Source organism: Blennius ocellaris, assembly GCF_963422515.1.
Source record: "Blennius ocellaris genome assembly, chromosome: 8".
In the NCBI taxonomy this organism is placed as follows: Eukaryota; Metazoa; Chordata; class Actinopteri; order Blenniiformes; family Blenniidae; genus Blennius; species Blennius ocellaris.
The window spans coordinates 8,481,259-8,503,359 of NC_137657.1; the positions used below are offsets into that span (position 1 = coordinate 8,481,259).

The 22,101-nt window shown below is 44.1% G+C and overlaps 2 protein-coding genes across 3 annotated transcripts; both read left to right on the plus strand.

Annotated features, from left to right (window-relative positions):
* Positions 1 to 1,254: 1,254 nt before the first annotated feature.
* On the plus strand, positions 1,255 to 8,866 carry LOC308133907 (casein kinase II subunit alpha-like). 2 transcript variants are annotated; one of them, XM_080501453.1, is made up of 15 exons: positions 1,255 to 1,311; positions 2,048 to 2,152; positions 2,388 to 2,465; positions 2,628 to 2,756; positions 2,837 to 2,948; positions 3,033 to 3,134; positions 3,225 to 3,275; positions 3,377 to 3,436; positions 3,519 to 3,602; positions 3,681 to 3,791; positions 3,912 to 4,013; positions 6,018 to 6,118; positions 6,248 to 6,396; positions 6,486 to 6,575; positions 7,964 to 8,866. In XM_080501453.1, the coding sequence occupies exons 4-15, from the start codon at positions 2,656 to 2,658 to the stop codon at positions 8,077 to 8,079; spliced, it is 1,179 nt and encodes a 392-aa protein (XP_080357579.1). In that variant the 5' UTR covers positions 1,255 to 1,311; positions 2,048 to 2,152; positions 2,388 to 2,465; positions 2,628 to 2,655; the 3' UTR covers positions 8,080 to 8,866. The 2 variants fall into 2 exon arrangements, with proteins under 2 accessions (XP_080357579.1, XP_080357578.1); XM_080501452.1 differs by having other exon boundaries at positions 2,048 to 2,139.
* Positions 8,867 to 10,459: 1,593 nt separating this feature from the next.
* LOC308133800 (serum paraoxonase/arylesterase 2-like) lies at positions 10,460 to 12,382 on the plus strand (the record flags this gene model as incomplete). Its single annotated transcript, XM_080501312.1, has 7 exons — positions 10,460 to 10,556; positions 10,649 to 10,719; positions 10,803 to 10,858; positions 10,994 to 11,038; positions 11,071 to 11,143; positions 12,033 to 12,156; positions 12,262 to 12,382. The coding sequence occupies exons 1-7, from the start codon at positions 10,483 to 10,485 to the stop codon at positions 12,380 to 12,382; spliced, it is 564 nt and encodes a 187-aa protein (XP_080357438.1). The 5' UTR covers positions 10,460 to 10,482.
* Between the last annotated feature and the right edge of the window lie 9,719 nt (positions 12,383 to 22,101).

The following is a 22,101-nucleotide window of genomic DNA, read 5'->3' on the forward strand; positions in this document are numbered from 1 at the left end:
GTGGGCTTTGCTCTTGTTAATTACAGATTCGTACAAGATGTATCAGGTTGAGTTCCAGTCAAAAGAGTACTTCTGCATGTTGATCGGTGCGTGACGTGCACACAGAGGAGCAATAGTTGTGCTATAGGTTTCGGAAAAGCAAAACAAATGCCTAGTCATTTGGGATCAAACTGAAAGCGGTTGTTTGAAACATCCAAGCTCACAAAAGTGATTGTATCTACCCATCCATTATGCGTTGATTACAGGTAGGTGGTTACTTTGTTAAACTGCCCCCAGTGACTATTCTGGCACAGAACAGAGGAAGTCAATGCCACAGAGCTTGTATTGTTTTTTGGAGGTTTTTTTTTTTTTTTTTTATAACTGTTGCACCATTGTCCATTTACACAGAGGAGCTCTATACACCAGTCCTTTCATTAGGTGTGTCAGCACAATGTAATGTGATCAATCACACAAGCTCTGCCTAATGACGTCTTTATGTGCAGAATGATTTCTTCTTTTGCTTCACATCTTCAGATGAATTCATTATTAACTTCTTTTTGAGGTTGCAGGTTATGAGGTGCAGGCCACACAGCAACCAACATTGTTTGAATTTAATTTGATTTAACAGGCATCTGACAGGCCTTTGGTACTATTATATATTGTAATATTGTGATAAACACAAAACGTATATCAATTTTACAGTTAATCCTGCATGTTCAGTATTTTTTCTTTTGTCCCCCGCTTGCGTTCTGTGCAGGCAAGGAGATCATATCTTGAATAAAGTCAACATTTGAAGCAAGTATGAATCAAAATTATGGGAAAACAAAACAAAAGGGAAACTGAATGTATTTTAAAGTACATTTTTTTGGTACATTCATTCATTTTAACTTTAATGCAGTGGACACTGCTGCACAACTGCATTGGCCATAAAGCTCACTTCAACTTGACTTTTACTTCAAATAGCAGCTTCAGTGTTCATTCAAGATTAAAAAAAACGTGTTACAGTTGTGGCCAATAGGACATTTTTGTGGCCTCCACCATAATCACATTACTGTAAGTCTGTTTATGTTTCGTTTATTATTCAAACAGCAGATCTGACGCGGCCACATGTGCACATGCCATGTTGAAAAACAATTGAGAAAGCCGTAGATCATCACTGGATCCATGCACAGAGAAGTTTCTTGCTGGGCTGAGACCTGTTGGTGACACAGGGAGCTGCAGAGGCCCCTCGTGTGGACAGAAAAAAAGAGAGCGCCCCCTGCTGGAGAGGCTGTTCCCACTAAGCTCTTCATCTCGAGCATCGCCATATTGACGTCCCAACAACGTTGAGAGGTAATCGTGTTATTTAATCTCAAATCGCCGTTGTTTCGGAGCCACCACCAAGGGCTTCGGATGCGGGGTAAAGCTGAAAACAAGCCCCACGTCCGCGGCGCCACCCCGCTGCTCTCCCCGTGGGTTTATTGGGGTTTTTTCAAGGCGTTGTCAGCCAGTTGCCTCGCCAGCCAGCAGGCTATTCACTCCCCTAGCCTGTTAGCTTAGCACTTTTGTAGCTTTAGGAAATGTGATTTTCGAAGCTTTCCGCTTAGTTTTACGACAACACCGACCGTCCGAGGGGTGTTTTTGGCTGTTTGGGACGCTATCTGCTTTATTCTCGCGGGTATAGTGTGATACTGTGGTCGGAGTTAGCTGTGACTTTCCAGCCGGCTTTTCGCGAGCTAATGCTAACTAGCCCGGCTCGCCCGGTGGCTAACTGTTAGCTCAGCCGTTAGCTCGCTGTTAGCTCCGCTGGAGGCCTGCGGGGCCACAACGGGTTTGTGCGGGGTTTTGCGCTCATCTTTTCATCAGACTGCGAAGCCGGCAAACTAGCCCTCATCGAAACAAACTAGTTTCCTCCCCCCCCCCTGGAGACTGCTTGTGGTCTGAATGCTTTTCCCCCCGGCGTTCATTAATTTAACACAACCCCGGCTTAACGTTAGCTGTGTGTCGGCGCCGTCCGCTGCCTCTCACAGTTTGCTTTTAATTGACAGTATTGATTTTAATCAACCTACTTTCTGCCCTTTTCCAACAGGAGACACTGCCTTGTTGTAGCCCCCAGTGATGACTGTATTGAACCCTGTACCTCCTGATTAGACTGGTTGGATGCCCCCATTTAACATCCAGGTTTCTCCATTTCGTACGCTGCCATATTTCAACACAGCAGACTATACTTAAAAATACGAACGTAAAATTGTAATTCATTGAACCATTACTGCAGATCTGAAGCACGTGAGAAGCGTGCACTCTTGAATTAACTAAATCAACATCCTGTAGGACAACTTTCGGTTAAACCATGTCATTAATCTGCAGTTGAAACCCTGGAAATGCTTCACTATTTTAACAGTCTTTATATATTTGTGTTGACCACGTAGATATCTGACTGTAAAAGGCATCTCTGACATTTCTGCTCCACTTCATCTGTCAACATAATCCTGGAGGAAACCTCCCAGGTACAGTGCTGATTTGTGTCTTCCATGACAGCTGTAAATACTAAATACATTACTTGCATGATGAATTACTACTAACTGTGCTTGTCTGTCACTTGTACATTTCTGACAATTATACAACAGATGGAACATTTTTTTTTCTTATTAGTTTCTTTTGTCTTTTAGGAGATTTAGAGAAGATCCTGTGTAGAATATGTCTGGCCCTGTTCCAAGCCGCTCTCGAGTTTACCCTGATGTAAACACACAGAGACCTCGAGAATACTGGGACTATGAGTCCCATGTTGTTGAATGGGGGTAAGGCAAAGAGGAATTGTTTGTCTTTGTTATGGCCTTGTTTGGGAGTATTCCTGACCGTATTTAACGTTTCTTTTTAGGAACCAAGACGACTATCAGCTAGTCAGAAAACTAGGGAGAGGCAAATATAGTGAAGTGTTCGAAGCCATAAACATCACAAACAATGAAAAAGTGGTTGTCAAAATACTGAAGGTATGGAGACGGCATATTTATTTATTCTGAAAACGATCATTGGTAGAGATTTCACGTGCATCACAATAATGTCTGTGTTCACAGCCTGTCAAGAAAAAGAAAATCAAGAGAGAAATAAAGATCCTGGAAAATCTGAGAGGAGGCCCAAATATCATCTCACTGTTAGATATCGTCAAGGATCCCGTGGTATTTATTTAATTCACATTTTTGCTGTGTCACATTTCAGAATTTCCATGTTTGCAAAGACTCGTGAACACATGCTCTCTTTAATTCTAGTCCCGAACTCCCGCTCTGGTCTTTGAACATGTGAACAACACAGACTTCAAGGTAATGATAAATAATGCGCCTGTGCATCATGAATTTTAAATACTGTATTTAATTTTATTGATGTATTTTCTGGTGACTAATGAGGGGGTTTTGTTTTACAGCAATTGTATCAAACTCTGTCTGACTTTGACATACGGTTCTACATGTATGAAATCTTAAAGGTGAGATTTTTAGTTCTCCCAACTATTTCCACGAGTTAAATCATAATTGTGGCTGTTAACTTTTTTTGTAATCAATTCGTAGGCCCTGGATTACTGCCACAGTATGGGAATTATGCACAGAGATGTCAAGCCACACAATGTAATGATTGACCATGAACACAGAAAGGTATTGTATGCTCGTTCATTCAGTCTCTCGTCTGTCACGCCGGCCGTCATTGAAGCATTTTATCTCCCCTTTCTTCAGCTCCGTCTAATCGATTGGGGTCTGGCAGAGTTCTACCACCCAAACCAAGAGTACAACGTGAGAGTGGCGTCCAGGTACTTCAAAGGACCTGAGCTACTGGTAGATTACCAGGTGAGGCCCGTTTGAGAATGCAAATATAGGCCTCAGGCAACAAGAGGTCTACAGGAAGCACCTGACTCCAGTGTAACCCTCACCCTCCCTCTCGTTTTCACTGTGTGTGTGTGTGTGTAGATGTATGACTACAGCTTGGACATGTGGAGTTTGGGCTGCATGCTCGCCAGCATGATCTTCAGGAAGGAGCCTTTCTTTCATGGTCATGACAACTATGATCAGGTATGAAGAATCCAGTCTGCTGTGAATGAAGAGAGCAGTGTGTGACGCTGTATTCAATGAACTACACAGTTTGTTTCATTGACTTTAATCTTAAAATGATCTTAACATACTGAAATTATTTTTTGGAATTGCTCATTGGATCATTCAAATGTAGCTTTCAACATTAGTGCACTCCCTCAGGTTTAATATGTAACCACTTGTTGATAACCCAGAGACTAAAATCCTTCTGTGTATTACTAGTTGTAAATCGTGCATTAGGAAGCTCTGATTGATTCTCACAGCCTCGAACTACAATTTAATCCTGACATGACAAACAAGCAATAGATTTATAAACGATATAGTGAAACAGCTTCTTCCCAATAACAGCTTCTAATTTATGAGTATAATTAAGTTTCTTGGTCATTTTATATGCAGTAAGAAAATGACAGATGTGTTAACCCTTAAAGGAACGTGTAAATTTAGCGAAGACTTTTATCAGAACGTGTACCTGTTGAAGTAAGCAAGCTCATAAAGAAGCTGCGGTGTCTGGAAACACTTTCGTACCACAAGATGGGGCACTGAATGTGTCGTTTTCATCAAACCTGAGACTTTAGCAGGTTCTGATTGTACTTGATGGACGGAAATGATCAAAGCGCCAAAACAGTTGAGAGCTGGAGAGGACAGACTTCCTGTTTACATGCAGACTACAAAGTTTTTACACTGACAGCTTAATGTGATGATAGGGAATCACATTAAAACACCAAGAAATCTCCCCAGTAATGTCTCTGCGTGCCTGCGCCTGTTTATCTGATTGTTTTGTGCTCAGCTAAAGCGACAGTCAAAACATGAGCAGAAGACAAATGGTACGTGCTGGAGAACGCTGTTTAAGGGTCACTTCAGCCGAGAGGAAGAGACCGATTTGATCTTGAATGAAATGTTGAAGTTTAACGTTGAATGAAATGAAAATAACACAAAGTTTGAGTCCCAATTCGCATGTATATACTTGCGGTATTAAAAAAAAAAAAAGTTTTTTGATTGAGAGAGTGTAATCATCTGATCTGATCATTCCTATGTAAATAAATGATTTGCTGCCACCGTTCAGTGAATATGCCTGATGGTTTAGGCCCCGTTTACACGACAACAAATAAGACTGTATCCGCAAAACCCTCTTCATTTTTTGGGGGGGGGGGTCTGTTTACATGACACCAGTGTTTTTATACCGGCTCCCAAAGTGGAAAGATTCTTTCACGGTCGCTACTCTGTCCTGCAGAGACTCCCGGCAGCTATGGAGCCTGTTACTGCACATGCGCATCTCTCCCCCTCCCTTCCCAGCCTTCTGCTCATGCACTTGTAAACAAACATGGCCGACCCGCAATGGTTTGACTCGCGGCCCCTATTCTAGTTTTAACATCCATATCCGTAGTTTTACATTTGAGACTCACCCTTGATAGCATCCGATGTGTCATCTGTCCATACGGTTGTAGGGTTCTCTCCATTTTCTTCACCTTTATAGTGTTGCTTCATTACAATATCAAGTAACAGCGCCCTCCGTGGCCTGGCATACTCACTACATCGTTGTCAGTGTGTCTGCAGCAGTGTAAACGCACTCCTTTTTTTAAAAAACGGATTAGGTGTTGTCACGTTAAACGTTGCGTAAACGGGGCCTTAGTTCTGCAGCTTGAAATCTTCACTCAGTTGAAGTAAAAAGCCTGCTGGCGTTTAGCTGCATGTTTCCATTGTCGTGCTCAAAGTGTACAGATGAGAAATGAAAGAATTTTCTACACTGCCCTTTTTATTCTTAACCTTCTTAATCATGAAGTTATTGTGATGTTTATTGCTGTGGAACATATTGGATATCACATATTGGAGATAGTCATTTATTTTGTGGTTAAAAGTCATGAATTGTCAGTATGTTCATACTGATCTTCTTTTTGGGAGTAATGCAGTGCATCTGATGGAAACTCACTCCATAATACTTTTTGACATTCGTCACCTGAAATGTTTTATTTTGTTTGAACTTTGCAGCTCGTGCGAATTGCAAAAGTCCTGGGCACCGAGGACCTGTACGACTACATCGACAAGTACAACATTGAACTGGATCCACGGTTCAACGACATCCTGGGAAGGTGAAACCTCGCAGCTGCTTGACCCCAATGAAAGCCTCCCTGAAAGATTTGGGGCAAGGCTTTGACAGATGAATCTTTTCTTTTTTTTTTTTTTTTTTTCCCCTCTCTCTCTCTGTCTCTCTATTCTAGACATTCCCGCAAAAGGTGGGAGCGGTTTGTGCACAGTGAGAACCAGCACCTAGTCAGCACAGAGGCCCTGGACTTCCTCGACAAACTGCTGCGCTACGACCATCAAGCTCGCCTCACGGCCAGAGAGGCCATGGATCATCCCTACTTCTGTGAGCTCATTCTGCTCTGAGCTCCTCTTTTACACGCTACTCGTTTGGTGCTTTAACGGCACTCACACACACACTTTGCCCTTTCTCAGATCCCATCGTCAAAGATCAGGGAAGGGGGGCCACTCCTGGAGGGATGGCTGCCAGCTCCACTCCAGTCAGCTCCTCAAGTATGATGGCTGGTAGGTCCTCTCACAAACTGTAAATCTTTCTCAAAGGCTATCCAGTGGTTGTCTCACTGGTCAAGAACAGTCTATTTATTATATTTTGATTTATATAAATCTTTATTCACTTTTATAACCGGCCCTTGGGACGAGAAACTTCTTGAACTCGTCTCATTAGGCCCTGCAGTTTGTCGTTTTCTGTATGAAGTGAAAAAGGTTTGAACACCCCCACGTTATTTAGCATCCAGCCCTGATTGGGTCTTAACTTCGCTTGTTGTTAGTCACAATGCTATGCATATTTTGAGTTGTGTACATGTGATTAAAGATGCATGGCTAATAATGGCTCATCTGCATTTTGGTAAATTCTCCAAACGTGTTTACTTATGTGGCTCCTGAAATAAAATGTGTTCTGACGCCCCTATTTTGATAGAGCGGCAGTGCAAGCAGCTTGTTTTAAAGCAGGTTATTTGTCGTCGTGTCTGTTCACTGTTCAAGGGTTGCTGATACATGTTTTTATTACGACTCGCAGCCAAGTGACCTGCATATGAAAAAAAACAAAAACACTCATTGATTAAGTAAATGCCTCATGTCACCTGAAGCTTCCCAAAATGGAGGAATTGAATGAAGCAAATGTTCATTCATGTTATTAATAATTGACATTTTTATTTAAAAACGCATTTGGACTGAATAGGATACTCGGTGACGACATTAAAAGGTTTTCTGTCATCAGAAAACTTTCAGAAAAAGATCAAATCTGAGAGATAATTACAGCATTTCATTGAAATGTTTCAGATTATTGTAATATCATAACAATTATGTATTTTTCAGTTATTTCTACAAATGCCTAATGTAGAAAAATTCTAGCTTGTTTATTGTAATTATATTTATGGCCTTTTAAATCTTATGAAATATACAAATAGTTTTTTTTTAATTTAAGATTTCTCAAACAAAAAGGACTTATTTCAACCAGTTTTGCCATGTGATTTAATAAATGACCTTTTGCATTGTATTTATATTTTAATTACATTTATATTTAAATTAAACCATACTTTTATTTCATTTTGCAGCCATTTGTAATTTAGAATTTTTGCTTTTAAAAGTTTTATCCTACAGAACATTTTTAACCCCCCCCCAAAAAAAGTGTGTATATGTGTGTGTATGTATGTATATATATATTTTTTTTTACAAATCTATAAAACTTTAAATCCGTATTTAACCTTGCTTTACATGATCTCTTTCAACGTTGTCAATACAGAGCACGCCAAACGGAATTTCAAAAAAAAAAAAAGTGTTAAGGTGACAATAAAAAAAACCCTTCAGTCTTGGACCAGTGTCACCAACATGTATTGGAGTTACACGTGTGATTCTGTGGCGTAACCATTAACGAGCCCCGTCGTCTCTCCCAGGCATCACCTCAATGTCCTCCTCACAGCCGCTGGCTAACATCGCTGGATCCCCCGTCATCTCTGCCCCCAACACTCTGGCCACACAAGTCCCCGCCGCCGCCGGGTCCCAGCCCTGAAGCCACTCCCTCTCCCGTGTCCATGTGTGTTTGTGGCCGCGTCCCGCCGAGTTCTCGGGGCCCACGGCCTCGCCCTTTTTATGTTCAGAATAACAAAGAAGATTTAAAAAAGGAAAAAAAGGTTCTTTTTTTTGTTTTGTTTTTTTTTGTTTTGTTTTTGCTTTTCACATTCAGTTATATTTTGACACCTGGACTTGACAGAAACGTATTGTTGCACCTGTCAGGATTATTAGAATTAATTTGGGTGTGTTATTTGACAATGCCATTGTCTAGAAATTCTAATAAGATGTAGACATGAAGAGAATGGATAATAAAATTTATTTTGTATGTTCCAAATATACAGTCTTGCTTGAAACTGTTTGATGGGGGATCCTGCTGTATTACACTGTGAACCTTTACACGACTTCACATGACTCGAGTCAGGAGCCTGGCGCGCACCGCCCCGCCCGAACAGCGCTCGCCGGTTGCACACGATGTAATGTGCAGGAGTTTGTTGGTGTGTTGAAGTTGTTTAGATGCTATCATTCATTAATTGGACTCTTTGTAGATATTCTACAGTTACTGTCAGGTTGCATGCACCCAATGCTGAGTTTCACAGGGTCAATAGTTTGCCAATTTTATGTTACTTTCACTTCTGTACGTGTATGTATGTGTTCATGTTTGTTTTTTATGAGGTCTCTTACACATGATTTTGATTACATAGACAATTTTGTAACTTTTTTGCTTTATGTTGGGAGGAGTCATCACCTACAAAAAAAACAACTTCAAAAATAAACAATTTAAACAGGGTTTTTTTTTTTTGCAAGCACTACATTGTTATTGGGTGGTTGGCAATACACGAATAAATCTTGGGCACAACGTGTTTAGACTATCCAACAACACTAATTTCATTATATATAATCCCATATGTTTTCAGCAAAGCCTGCTGACTCAAATACATGAGTTTAGTCAGTTGCTTTGACAGGAACGAGATTTGAATCAAGGTTTCTTGAGACCTGCAAGGCTGAATGTGGTCTAAAATTTTAAATCAAGAAGTTGATCATGAGCAACATCAGCAGCTTATTGACATGTTGAAGCTGCATATCTTATACATAATATGCACAATATGATGAAATCTGTTTTTAATTGAAGTAAGCAGCCTTGAAGGGGTCTTCGCTACTTCAGAGAACGTTTGTTGGCATGTGTGTATATCAGCTCAAACGACTTGACAAAAGAAATTGATGTCAGCAGAATTTTCTCAGAAGTAAACGGTACAAACGAGTACAAGTCGCTGGTCAAACAAATGAAAAAACAGGCAGAACAGGTTTTGGAGAATGAGAACAAAGGAATGGAGAGCTTGTGCAATCTAGTTTGACAGAGAAATTGTACACAACCTACAACGATCTCTTGAAAGGGAAAAGCTTTTGAACTTGAGGCCCAGGAGTCTGACGGTGGAGAGAGATGCACTCATCACAGCACAGCCATCGATGGAAAGAATATATAAGGATGAAAAGCCGTTAAGAGAATGATCTGGCGAGGAACAGGGCAAATTTGAAATTGGCACCTCATCCTGAAAGAAGAACCGTTGCGTCCACACATGTTTTGCATATGAACATTCCCATTCCACCATTGGACCCTCATCATTGTGCGTTGAAGGGACTCGTTCTCCAAGTTCACCAGGTGCTCTGGTTTCTTTCACAGCTGAACAAAAGAAGCTTATTTTCCACCAAGCAGCATAGTTGAAAGCAGCTTTATGTTTAGACTTCACCTAATTTTCTTGAAAATGTTCAACTTGTTCATGCTGTATGATCTCGTGAACTTTTCTAAAATGTACAAATGCTCTTAAACTAAGGGAAAATTTTGATTTAAATCAATTATATCTCGTATATACCAATATGGGAGATACTGTAGTTGTACAGTGGGTTCAGTAAGTAAGTCTGGGGGTGGCTGTGGCTCAGTGGCGTGAAGAGGTCGACTCCCAATCAGAAGCATTCAGGTTCAATTTCCATTGATAATGAACAATAATAAACTGATTAGGCCCTTCCATTTGCTAAAGATTTTTATCATTAAACTTTGTTGTGCTGGCAAATATCCATCACTATACATTTTTAGTTCAATGAATTTGAATAATTATCTTGATTTCGCTCATGACTTGTTGTACTGATGCTGCTCAATCACACAATGCATGCGTTGTGTGATATAAAGGTCAACCAAAGACAACAAGAAAGGAAGTAGACGTCTGAAGACGTGTGCTTTGGGATTATTTCCGACGGTCTTGAACGCAGCCTGCAGACGCGCCTCGAGACGCGCCTCTGGGGACGCGCCTCCGGGGACGCGCCTCGAGACGCGCCTGTGGGGACGCGCCTGGACTCAACAGTCGCTCAATTTAACGCACTTTTGAAGCGTCGTCTTCATGATTTCACTATGGGAAAGGTCTTCGTCACACTTGCCATCGCTGCCTTGTCAGCGCTTTTGGGAGAGAGAGCCATCAACTTGAGGTAATGTAGAACTCAAGAGCGTCATCATGTGGTTAGATGTTTATTCCTGCTGTTTTTTTTTTTTTTAACTTATTATGTTGGAAAATCTGCAGGAAAAGGAGTCTGGCTTCCAGAGAGCTGGTGCAGAATCATCTTCCCAACTGTAGTTTCCTGAAAAATCTTGGTTGGTATTTATCAAAATGCAGCCGGATGACTGGTGTGACGTTTAGGAAATTTAACAGGAGAGACTTTTCATTTTCTTCCCAGTCAATGGATCCGAAGACATAACGATCCTTGATGATGGAGTTGCTTTCATCAGTGCTGTAAGTGTTTAAACTGAATGATGGGAGTATTAAAGTGAGGAGCACGGCTGGTGTTGACATTACAAACCATAGCCGTTTGTTCATAATTTGATTTTTTTTTTTTAGCAATATCTTTCATTTATATTTGACTTTAAGGGACTTAAATATCCAGGACTGCACCCGGAAAAATCTTCTACCTGGACCTACAAGATCCTGGTCTGAGTGCGATGGAGATGCACATTAGTGGGAACTTTGATCTGGAGTCATTCAATCCTCACGGCATCAGTGTGTACATTGATCCAACCGGTAGAGTCTATAATCACACACACACACACACACACACACACACACACACACACACACACACACACACACACACACACACACACACACACACACACACACACACACTATAAGATATATAGTTTGTGTGTGTGTATATATATATATATATATATCTCCAAAGATGCATTTTATGTAAAGTAAAGAATTTCTTTTTAGTTCACTTGAACTGAAGGCTGCTTCCCTTCAAGTGTTGGTTTTTTATGTGTTTAGGTGTGTGTGTGTGTGTGTGTGTGTGTGTGTGTGTGTGTGTGTGTGTGTGTGTGTGTGTGTGTGTGTGTGTGTGTGTGTGTGTGTGTGTGTGTATGGGTGCGCACAATATGCGGCCAAACCTGCTGCAATCACTGGCAGTGATTAAAGACAGTAGTTACCTTCTGGGTACAATAAACAGGACAGTTTTGGGTGTGCCTGTACATTTGACACTGAATACAAATGAAGAAATCGTTCACTAATTGTACAGTATATCTCTGTGATGAAGCACATAAGGCATATACAGCATGCAGAAGGAGGAATAAGCATTACCCCATTGTTTTTTTTTTGTTTGTTTTTAAAGACATCCTGCAACTAAAGATGCGTTTCTGACGGTTCAATTAAAAGAAATACTCCCGAATTTGTATAACAAGTCGAGTCAGATTGTATTTACGTGATCCAGTTTATCACCAAAGACTTGGGAAACTTTACAATCTGCACAGAACACAGGACTTCATGTCTTCAGGTGATTGAAATGTACCTGTTCACAGTATCAGGCTTTATATCATCAGTGAGAGGAACTGTATGCCCCCTCTCTGTTTTAACTCTTTCAGTCTATCTTCACTATATCCTTCATGGCCCTTTGTTTCTCATTGTTTCTTAGATGAGATATATCTGTTTGTGGTCAATCATCCTCAACACAAAAGCCAAGTGGAGCTCTTCATATTTGATGAGGAAGACATCTCTCTTGTGCATGTGAAAACCATCAAACATGAGCTTCTCCACAGGTACACTTCAAAAACCTGACTCTAATTAATGTGGTATATGTTTACTGATCACATGCTGAAACGTAGTATTCTGAGTGGGTTTTTTTTTTTTTTACCCACCCCCAGTGTGAATGACATCGTTGCAGTGGGAGGGCCCAGTCTGAGAGTTGTAGTGGTCAGCAGGTTGCCCTCCTCTTCCTCCCATTCCCCCACAGCAGGACGAACCCTCAGGGAGGGGAAAACGTAGTCCTCTCCGCTACTCCACTGTCCAACACGATTCTTGTCTTGTGCGAAGGAATGAAGAGGAGCAGGAAAAGACCGCCACACCTCTTCCACCAGGCACTGGACCACTCTGCTGGACCGAACCCCCAGCATCACCGTCAGCTGCTGCGTGGATGTCCGAGCCAGATGGCCCACCTTTATGATCCCCGCCTTGATGAGCTGACCTCTCAAGGTGGCTGAAGAGAAGGCCGTGGTGGGGATCAGACAGTTGTGGAGCAGAGGCTCCTCAAAGACCCTTGGCCCCGGCTTGGTGTCTGAACGGGAGATTGTCAGAGTCTTCCATGCCTCCATCATGGATTTGTAGAAAGGAGTCAGTCCGGAAAGATCGTACTCAGCTGGGTTAGAGAGAAAGAGCTGTTTGTCCAGACCGAGTCCCCCAGCCTTCCTCAGTACCAGCCGTGCCAGTGGTGTCCAGACCGCCGAGCCATAGAGGAGCCTCTGTAGAGCCTGCAGCCTGAAGGCCACAGTTCTGGAGACGGTGTCGATGAGGCCCTGCCCCCCCTCTGCCACAGGGAGATACAGGACCGACGCTCGCACCCAGTGTCGGCCAGTCCAAAAAAAATCTACCAGAAGTTGCTGCAGTCTTTCCAGGAGGCCCGGCGGAGGGACCAGAACTTTTACTTTGTGCCACAGAGACGAGGCGACCAGATTGTTGGCGATGAGAGTTCTTCCCCGGTAGGACAACTGTGGCAGCACCCATTTCCATTTAGACAACCTGGCCTGCACCAGATCCAGCACTCCCTCCCAGTTTTTCCCCTCCCTGTCCTCGTTCCCCAGCCACAGAGCCAAGGCCTTTATGCCTGAGGTCCCCCACTTAAGATTACCAGGGAGGTCAGGAGTGTCCTGAGGACTCCAGCGTCCCACCAAACACGCCTCACTCTTCCCCCAGTTCACTCTGGCTGAAGAGGCTTTCTCATACAGGGCTAAGCTGTCCTGCAAAGCAAGCACATCCTCTTGACCTGCTACAAACACGTTTATGTCGTCTGCGTAAGCCGACACAACCACCTTGGACTCGGCAGCAGACATCGGCAGACACAGACCCCTCAGCCGATTTTTCAGTCTGCACAGCAGTGGCTCAACAGCCATGCTGTACAGCTGGCCTGATATGGGGCAGCCCTGCCGGATGCCTCTATGGACAGGTACAGGACAGCTTAGCCCTCCCCCCACCTTAATGACGCATGACGCCTGGCTGTATAACAGCTTGATCCATGACAGAAAAGTGTCTCCCACCCCAAACGCCTGCAATGTTGAAAACAAAAAAGAGTGATCGACCCGATCAAATGCTTTCTCCTGATCAATTGAAATAATAGCAGTGTTCAAGTGGTACAATTTACAACAGTCAAAAATGTCCCTCAATGAAAACAAATTGTCATGGATTGACCTGTCGGGGACACAGTATGATTGTTCACTGCCAATTAATAAATCAATAAAATCCTTTAATTTATTAGACAGAACTTTTGATAAAATTTTATAATCCGTGCACAGCAGAGCGACAGGCCTCCAGTTTTTCAATAGGGTCACATCCCCCTTCTTAGGCAGCAGGGAGATCACCGCACGGCGGCAGGAAGCAGGAAGGGTCCCGTTATTAAAAGAGTCTCTGTAGACGTCCAGCAGGTCCCCTCCCAGCAGGCTCCAGAAATGTTTATGAAACTCTGGGGGAAGTCCATCGAGGCCCGGAGACTTCCCAGAGGCCATCTGGGCCACTGCAGTGCTCAGTTCCTCCAAAGAGAGGCCTGAGCTCAGCACCTGACGGTCCTCTGGACTCAGCTGAGGCAGATCCTGCAGCAGCTCAGCAGCAGCATCCCCGTCACAGTTCTCCGCCCCAAACAGGTCCGTGTAGAAGGCAACAGCATGCCTCCTCATCTCTGCTGGGTCCGACGTCAGCCGCCCATCAGGCAGTCGGAGACACACCATCTGCCTCCCCTGAGCCTCCGATCTCTCCAGGGCGAAGAAGAAGGATGTCGGAGCATCCATGTCCCTCAGGGTGCTGAGCCTGGCCCGGACCAAGGCTCCTTTGGCTCTCTCCTGAAGTAGAGTCTTCAGTTGGTGCTGCTTAGAGAGCAGCAAGCCAGTGTCAGGATCAGAACCATTCTGCAGTCCACTAATTTCGGTCTCCAGCTCTTCAACCGCCCTCCGAATCCTGACTGTGGAGAAGGAGGTGTATTGCTGGCAGAAACTCCTAATCTGGCCCTTCCCCACCTCCCACCACTGACTGAGAGAAGAAAAAACCTCTTTTTGTCCTGCCCAGTATTTCCAAAAGTATTTAAAATTCCCACAAAAATTGAAATCATTTAAAAGTTTAACATTAAAATGCCAAAAAGAGCCTGTTGTCCTTTTAGCAGATAAAAGAAGCTCTGCTAAAACTAGGTGGTGGTCTGTAAACCCAACAGGGACAATGCGGCAATTCACAACACGAGTGATAAAAGAGGCAGACATATAAAACCTATCTAGTCTGGCTGCACTGATTCGATTGTCCACCACCTTGACCCAAGTGAACTGTACATCAGAGGGGTGTTTATTCCTCCACACATCCACCAGGTCAGCCTCCATCACCAGCTGAGAGAGGAACTGGGAGGACTGGGGGTGGGGTTCTGCTCCTGTCCTGTGTCGTGGATTTTTTGATGGAGTGCTGTCCAGGGCCAAGCACTGCGATGTCAGAAATCTTCCACGAACACAAATTAATAATTCTCTAATAATACTCCATCCGGTGTGCACATTATGTTGGCTTGCAGCTGGCACAAAATGTCTCTCCCAAGTAGATTGATTGGGGTGTCAGTGGACTACAGCAGTGATGCGGTGATGGCTTTTCCTCCAATTAGCATGGGGACTGGCTGAGTTACTGGTATAATTTGGGCCTTCCCAGAGAAACCTATAGTTCTTACTGAGGTACACGACAGGGGGATGGATGAGCCGGTTTTTCCAATACAAGAGTATGTGGCACCTGTGTCAACCATAAATTGGTGTTCTTGATCTTGGATGACTACTGCTAAGGTGGGCTCTTCTTGAGGTCTTCCTGTGAGCGCTGGTGCCATTGTGTCCCCCCTTGGTTTCTCTGGGTACCCCTATTGTCGGTGTGAGGCAGGGCCCTCCCATGGGTTAGTTGGGCAGTCACTTCTCACGTGGCCTGTTTGATTGCACCCCCAACAGGCGTTGTCTTGTGCATAGTCAATCTGGGGGTTAGACGGAGCTCTCCGAAGTCTGTCTGTCCCCCTTCCTCCACCACGTCGCATCATGTCTCCTCCTTGTCCTGGCCGACCTCTTCCTTGTGCTGGTCTGTATGCATTTTCACGGGTGTTCACATATACATTGATGGGTGGTAATGATGACATTACTGCGTCCAGTGGGGCCGCTTGTTGTGGTTAGTGGGTGGGAGCTGGTTGTGTCATTACTGCTTGCGGCTGTGGTGGGCTGGTCTGGTCCGAACCTTGTGGTTGAGTGACAGTCACGACGGGAGCTTGCACCTTCATTTTGTCTTTCTTTTGTTTAGCCAGTTCTCCAAGTTGTAGCTGTGTCAGTTTGTTTGACAGCTGCTTGTTCATGTCCTCTTCTTTTTGCTTCTCCTTCCTGCATTGCTCCACAAAGTGTACCACATGCTCAGAGAACAGGGGCCATTCCATCTTCATGAGTCCCACCACTCCATCCAGTTTCTTTTGGACGGCAGTTGGCATGGCTTTCTTCACCATCACTTTGAACAGGCACTGTGTGGTTTGGTTGGCATTCCAGGCACTGCCAGTTTCGTCCCTCCATTTTCTCTGGAACTCGCGTAGGAATTTTGCTGGGAAGTCTGTGTCGGATAGTATTTCTCCTTCTAGTTTGGATGGGTCCATCTTTTCAGGGTAATGCTGTCGTAGCTCCACCCACACTGCATTGCGGTGTCCTCCGAAGCCCACGTGATCTGCTGTGTTTCCTCTCACCACTAGAGGCAGGTGTATGGCTGTGAAGACTTCTTCTGTTATTTGTTTGCCTGCCACATTCATGAGCAGGGCCTTGATGTCACCGAGCGCCAATTTTATTCCTGCAGTATTTTCCTCCAGCTTGGTGATCCATTTGTTTGCTCCTTCTGTGAGGTCAGGCAGACGTGATGCTAGTCCTACCATGTCCATGAAAGACCATGGTACATATTGAATTTGTCCTCCCGCTTTTGTCATCAGTGGTTGCATCATGGTTGGATGCGCCCTTTCTTGTTGTTGTTTCAGTTGTTTTGTTCTGCGCCTGGTCATTATCATGTCAGGTGTCCATGCAGCTGGCGGGGCTGGAGGTGTAGCGTATGCATGTGGAGACAGTAGGCCATAGTCTTCCCATTGTGTGGTGTACATTTCTTGTTTGTCCTGCACTGGTGGGGATTCTACGCTGCGGTCATCATCTTCCTCTTCTGGTTCATCCAGCACTTGATTTCTTTCTCTCTTCTCCACTTCTTTCCTCCACTGGGCTCTCATGTCATCTGGCCCTTGCTTCCATTCTTGGTCTTTTCTCTCTCTCAGTTTACATGCAGGGTCTTTCTCCAATCTTCCTTCCACTTCCATCTTTATGGTGTACATTTCTTCCGAGCCACTTGGTGTTTGAGATTTTCTGGGAGCACTTTGTCCGGTGTGTCGTGATGAGCAGCTGCTGTCTTCCTCCCAGTTGGTGGCTTGGCTTTTTCTTTCCGGTGAGCTTCTTCGAGAAGACCCTCTTGACCTTTCTCTACTTGTTTGCTTGTCACTTGGTGTAGGGCGGGGACTTCCACTCCACAGTTGTTGTTTCTCCTTCACCCTCAGATAGGCTCTCTTGTCTTCGTCACTGGTCAAGCACCATTGGTCCAGCAATTGGTAGCTCTTTCTGTCATGAGATCCCGCGTCTTCCCACCCACCTGATGCGGTCAGTCTCAGCTCCTCGTCGTACTCCCCTTGATGCTCCTCATCTGGTTTTGCCGCTTTGTCCCATGAGACCTTGATCTTGCCATTCAGATGACCACAGCATTCCCCTTGATCCAGATTTAATATTGGGAATTGTCCTTTAAATGGATTGGCGTCCCATGAGACTGGGCGAGCTGGATTTTTCGCAAATGGATTCTTCTCCTTAGGATATCCATATGGTGGGGGTGCCTCGACCACCCATGGTGGTGCAGTGGGGAATGGGGTGGTGTCCCCATTACCACCATTCTGCTTGTCTTCACCCCCTTTGAGGCTCGATGAGCGGACTGGACTATGGGGAGTCGGAGGTCTTGTTTGTTTAAATCGTCTTCGTCTTTGTCCCTCCTGCTGAAACCATTCCAACATTTCCTGTTCTTTTATTCTCTTGCCTCGTCTTTTATTGCCGTTGTCGTGTGCTTTATAGTGTCTAATGTTTACTGCCATTTCATCACAACATTTTTCATCAAAGGCTCCTTCTAGAGGCCATTGCGCCTTTCCAGGAGTTCTTTTTGTTCCATTTTTTCATATTTTTTAGAATTTGTTTTTCAAATTTGGGGTGCTGTCGTGTTATTACCTCCGCTGGGCTTTCCCTCCTGTTGATCTCCTTACCCATTCTTGTCCCCATGACTCCTTGTCTTACGGCTGGGGCTCTGGGCAGTTCTGCTTCTCCATCTGTGGGGGTAGTTCGTATTAGAACAATAATCTCTTTTACTGTGACTACTGCTTTTACTATCGGTGTTCTGGTGTAATCATATAACAATATCTCACTTCCGTCTTCTTGTGGTGTTCGTGTAAATTGAGCAAATTTACCTGTCTCCCACTTCACCTTTCGTGGAATGATTGAGATACTTAGCCGTGGGTTTACTGCCACCCTGTGCCGTCCACCTATTCCGTATCATTCTGGTACATTTAATGCAGGGCTCAATTGAATTGTTGCCTGCCGAGAGGGGGCTTCACACAGCCGTGTCAGCACCTCATCCAAGCCTCCTGCATTCCAGCGCCTCCTGAGTACTGATATCCAAGGCGCGTCAGGAAACTCCTCCTGTATTTGCGTTAGATTGACAAACTTTGTTAAATGCCACAGCTTGATTGATTTCTTGCTCGGTTTGCCACAGCTCAACACCAGCTTCGTCCTTGTAAGTGCGTTCTTTCCAAAAATGTGTTCTCACTCCGTGAGTCTCTATATCTCCTGTCTCTTCAATGTGTGGCTGCCAGGACTCTTCGTCACTGCTGCCTTCTTTCATAAACAATTACTTTTGGGTTGGCTCGCCGTAATATTTTCTATAATAATTGTTCTTTTCATTCATTAAATATAAGCAGTGAATTTTACTTTATTGATTTTAGCATTTACTAACTCCTAATTAATCTGCTAATTCTATATTTCGTCAAATTCCTGACATTAATCACTAAACCTGGTTTAGTATTTTCCTCCACTTCCCCAAGTACAATCTTTTATCAATGATTACCCACACCAGCCCTGCTGTCAGCAGTATCAGCGTCACACACGCTCCTGCTCCTAGGATCAGATAACCTATTCTGGTTTGGTTGCGTATCTGTCGTAAATTCTCCACCTTTGCAACTTTTACCGCTTCTCTCTCTCCTCACTCAACTCAGCTCAACTCAGCTTTATTTATAACGCGCTTTTAAGCAGCTGCAGCTGAAGCAACATGCTGTACATTGAAAATAAAAATATAAATCGCAAAATAAAAACATTAAAACAATAAAAACAATAAGATGTTAAAACAATAAACAAAAACATAGAAGGTTGAAACAATAAAAAAAACGAAGGCACTAAAACCAGAGCAAAGTCTCACGCTGAGATAAAAGCCAAACAATAAAAATGTGTTTTAAGACGAGTTTTAAAAATTTGCTGCCTATGTACACTTTTCTACTGACACTCCTCTCTTCATTCCATGCATTTATTTACATTTATACAATTGGCCAAAATTGCTCCTTCCAACCTCTCACTCCTGGAAGTTCTTCTCAACACACACACACGCTTTTCATTCACACCTGTTCCCTGTCGGGAATAAGAGTTTTACAACCCACCCTTGCAGCACCAAAATTTGTTTCAACAGCCCAGTTCCCTACTGAACCCTTGAATTGACCTTTGGCGGCAACCGCGAGTTGGGACAGAACATTCTGTCCTGGCTCCCTCTTAGAGCCGCTGTGTACACCTTCTCCCGACCTTCAGGAGGAATTCTAGCAGCTTCTGCCCGTTCAGACCTGGCCTTAAGTTATTCCACAATAGCACCCAGCTATTCTAGTTTAACAAACTTCCAGCGGTATCCACAGAGCTGCTTCTAGCAGCTTCTGCCCGTTCAGACCCGGCCTTGAGTTATACCACAATAGCACCCAGCTATTCTAGTTTAACAAACTTCCGGCGGTATCCACAGAGCTGCGCCGGCTTACCAAGGCACTCCGTCCGTTGGTTTCTTTTTCTTTTTTCTTTTTTTTTTTTTTTTTTCAACAAACCATGGCGTTATCAATCGACAAACAAAAATGCCCCCACGGGCCCTTCTACTGTACCTGCTGTGTGATTTGACTCTCCGATACATATACTGCCTAAATCACTGTCCAGATCAATCCTCCCAGAAATGTGAAACAGCACACCAGCCAGAAGACGACAAACACATTCAGACAGGTTTCACTCATTCTTTCCGCACCATGGTTGTGTTAGTGTAATTTATTTTGCATCCAAGTCTAACCTCCCACTCCGTATATTTATTATTAATACTTTTATCTTTAGCTAGGTTCTTTTGGATTAATTTGGTCCGGTAGGATCTTACCGGGGCGGAGACCAGACATCAAGCACACAAGAATTTAGAGCAGAATAAATCAATCTGCTTACCTTTTCCAATTGTTTGTGGCCACCGTGTGCTGAGTCAGGTCTTCGTCCGCAGGCGAGATCACTTTCCGGTTGCTCCTCCTGGCTGGATCCGCCAATTTGATGTCGTGGATTTTTTGATGGAGTGCTGTCCAGGGCCAAGTACTGCGATGTCAGAAATCTTCCACGAACACAAATGAATAATTCTCTAACTATACTGGTACTCAGCTAGTCTAAAAAACAAAGAAAACAGGCTGGGAGACGAGATCTGGATGCAAAAAGAGTTTTATTTCTAAAACTCGGAGCCCCCCGGTCGACCAAGAGACACAAAGATGGTTCGTTTGGTTCAGTCCTTATATACACATTCTGAGGGTCCTACCACCTTTGATCTGCCAGGTGTTTCAAACTTTTTTATCTGACTACCTAAAAATAAGCTGAGCTTCCGTCACCTTCAAAGGGACTTCCCTCTGACCATCTGGAGATAACCAGAGTGTCAGTCGGCATGTTCAAAGGAGACTCAGCTTTGTCGTCTTCTGCTTCCTCTGCATTTTTTAATGATGTCCACTCTGCGTTTTAGTGGTGTCCTTGAACTTATCACGTGGGGGGGGGGCCTTTCTTGCACCTGTTCCTGTTCTTTGAACTTAATAGTATCCCTTATCTGTCCACTCTATGTTTTTTCATGGTCACTCTGTGCTCTTCCGAGGACACAGTTACCTTTGCTCCAGATGTTTCTTCATTTTAAAAAAACATTTGTGAAAAACATTTGTGAGTTATTACATTACACTTGTCCAATCATCATGCATAATACGTTCAGTTATATCAACACACTTAATACGGTGTTACAAGAAATATAAGATAATTATTCAACACCTGTCCACACCATCGGCTGGACAACAGTTCCAGTCTCCTCCCATCACCACAGTCTCACCTTGACCGATGGTTGTCACCACTGCCTTCATTTTTTTAAAAAGCGACAACCGCTCTGCACCACCATTCGGTGCATACATATTAACAAAACAAAAACTGAAATCATCAATTGTCGCTGTGACCATTAAAAGTCTGCCTTTTTCTATTTCTAGCCGTGATAAAATCTTTACATTAAGATGAGGAGAGAAACAGATGGCGACTCCAGCACTAAGATTGGAGCCGTGACTCAGAACCTGCTGGCCCGGCCACCACAACCCCCAGTCTGGTTCTATCAGGGCGTCACTGTGAGTCTCCTGTAAAAAGACCACGTCTATCCTTTTCTGTTTGATTGTCTCCATCAATAAGCCCCTCTTCTGTGCATTTCTACCCCCGTTTACATTGAGTGAGGCGACTGTCAAGGCCATCAGAGGAGAAGAAAACACAGAACAGACAAAGAGAACCAGCAGATAAGAAAACACCCCGTGAAGTATGATCATACCACAATTATTTAGAAAACTTCATCTTCTTTGCCCTTTTGCGGCTCTTTAAAGAATTTTTAACCGCAGTGACATGCTTCCTCAGACGATAGCGCTTCTTCTCATCCAGCAGCTCAGTGCTGACTGACTTCTGAAGAGCGCTCACCGTCCGGACAAACTTTTCGGCACTGGGAAAATAACTCCCCACGTCAACCTGCCGACCAAAGGAGTCCTTGAGAAACACATTGATCTCCTCCAAAGAGTAAATGTCCGAGCTGTGAGAGACACTGCCTGCAAGTGATGCAGTGTCGGAGTCAACCTCATCTTCAGAGTCCAGTCCAGTAGCCCCTGGAACCTCCGGAGCCCCCGGAACCTCCGGAGCCTCCGGACCAGCCTGCTGCTCTGCTGACCGACCACTCAGGGTCTGCAGTTCCTCCTCCATCTCAATACACTGCTCCCCATCAGTCCCCACCTGTCCACCAGTCCCCTGACCACCAGTCACCTGTTCACCAGTCACCTGCCCACCAGTCACCTGTTCACCAGTCACCTGCCCACCAGTCACCTGCCCACCAGTCACCTGCCC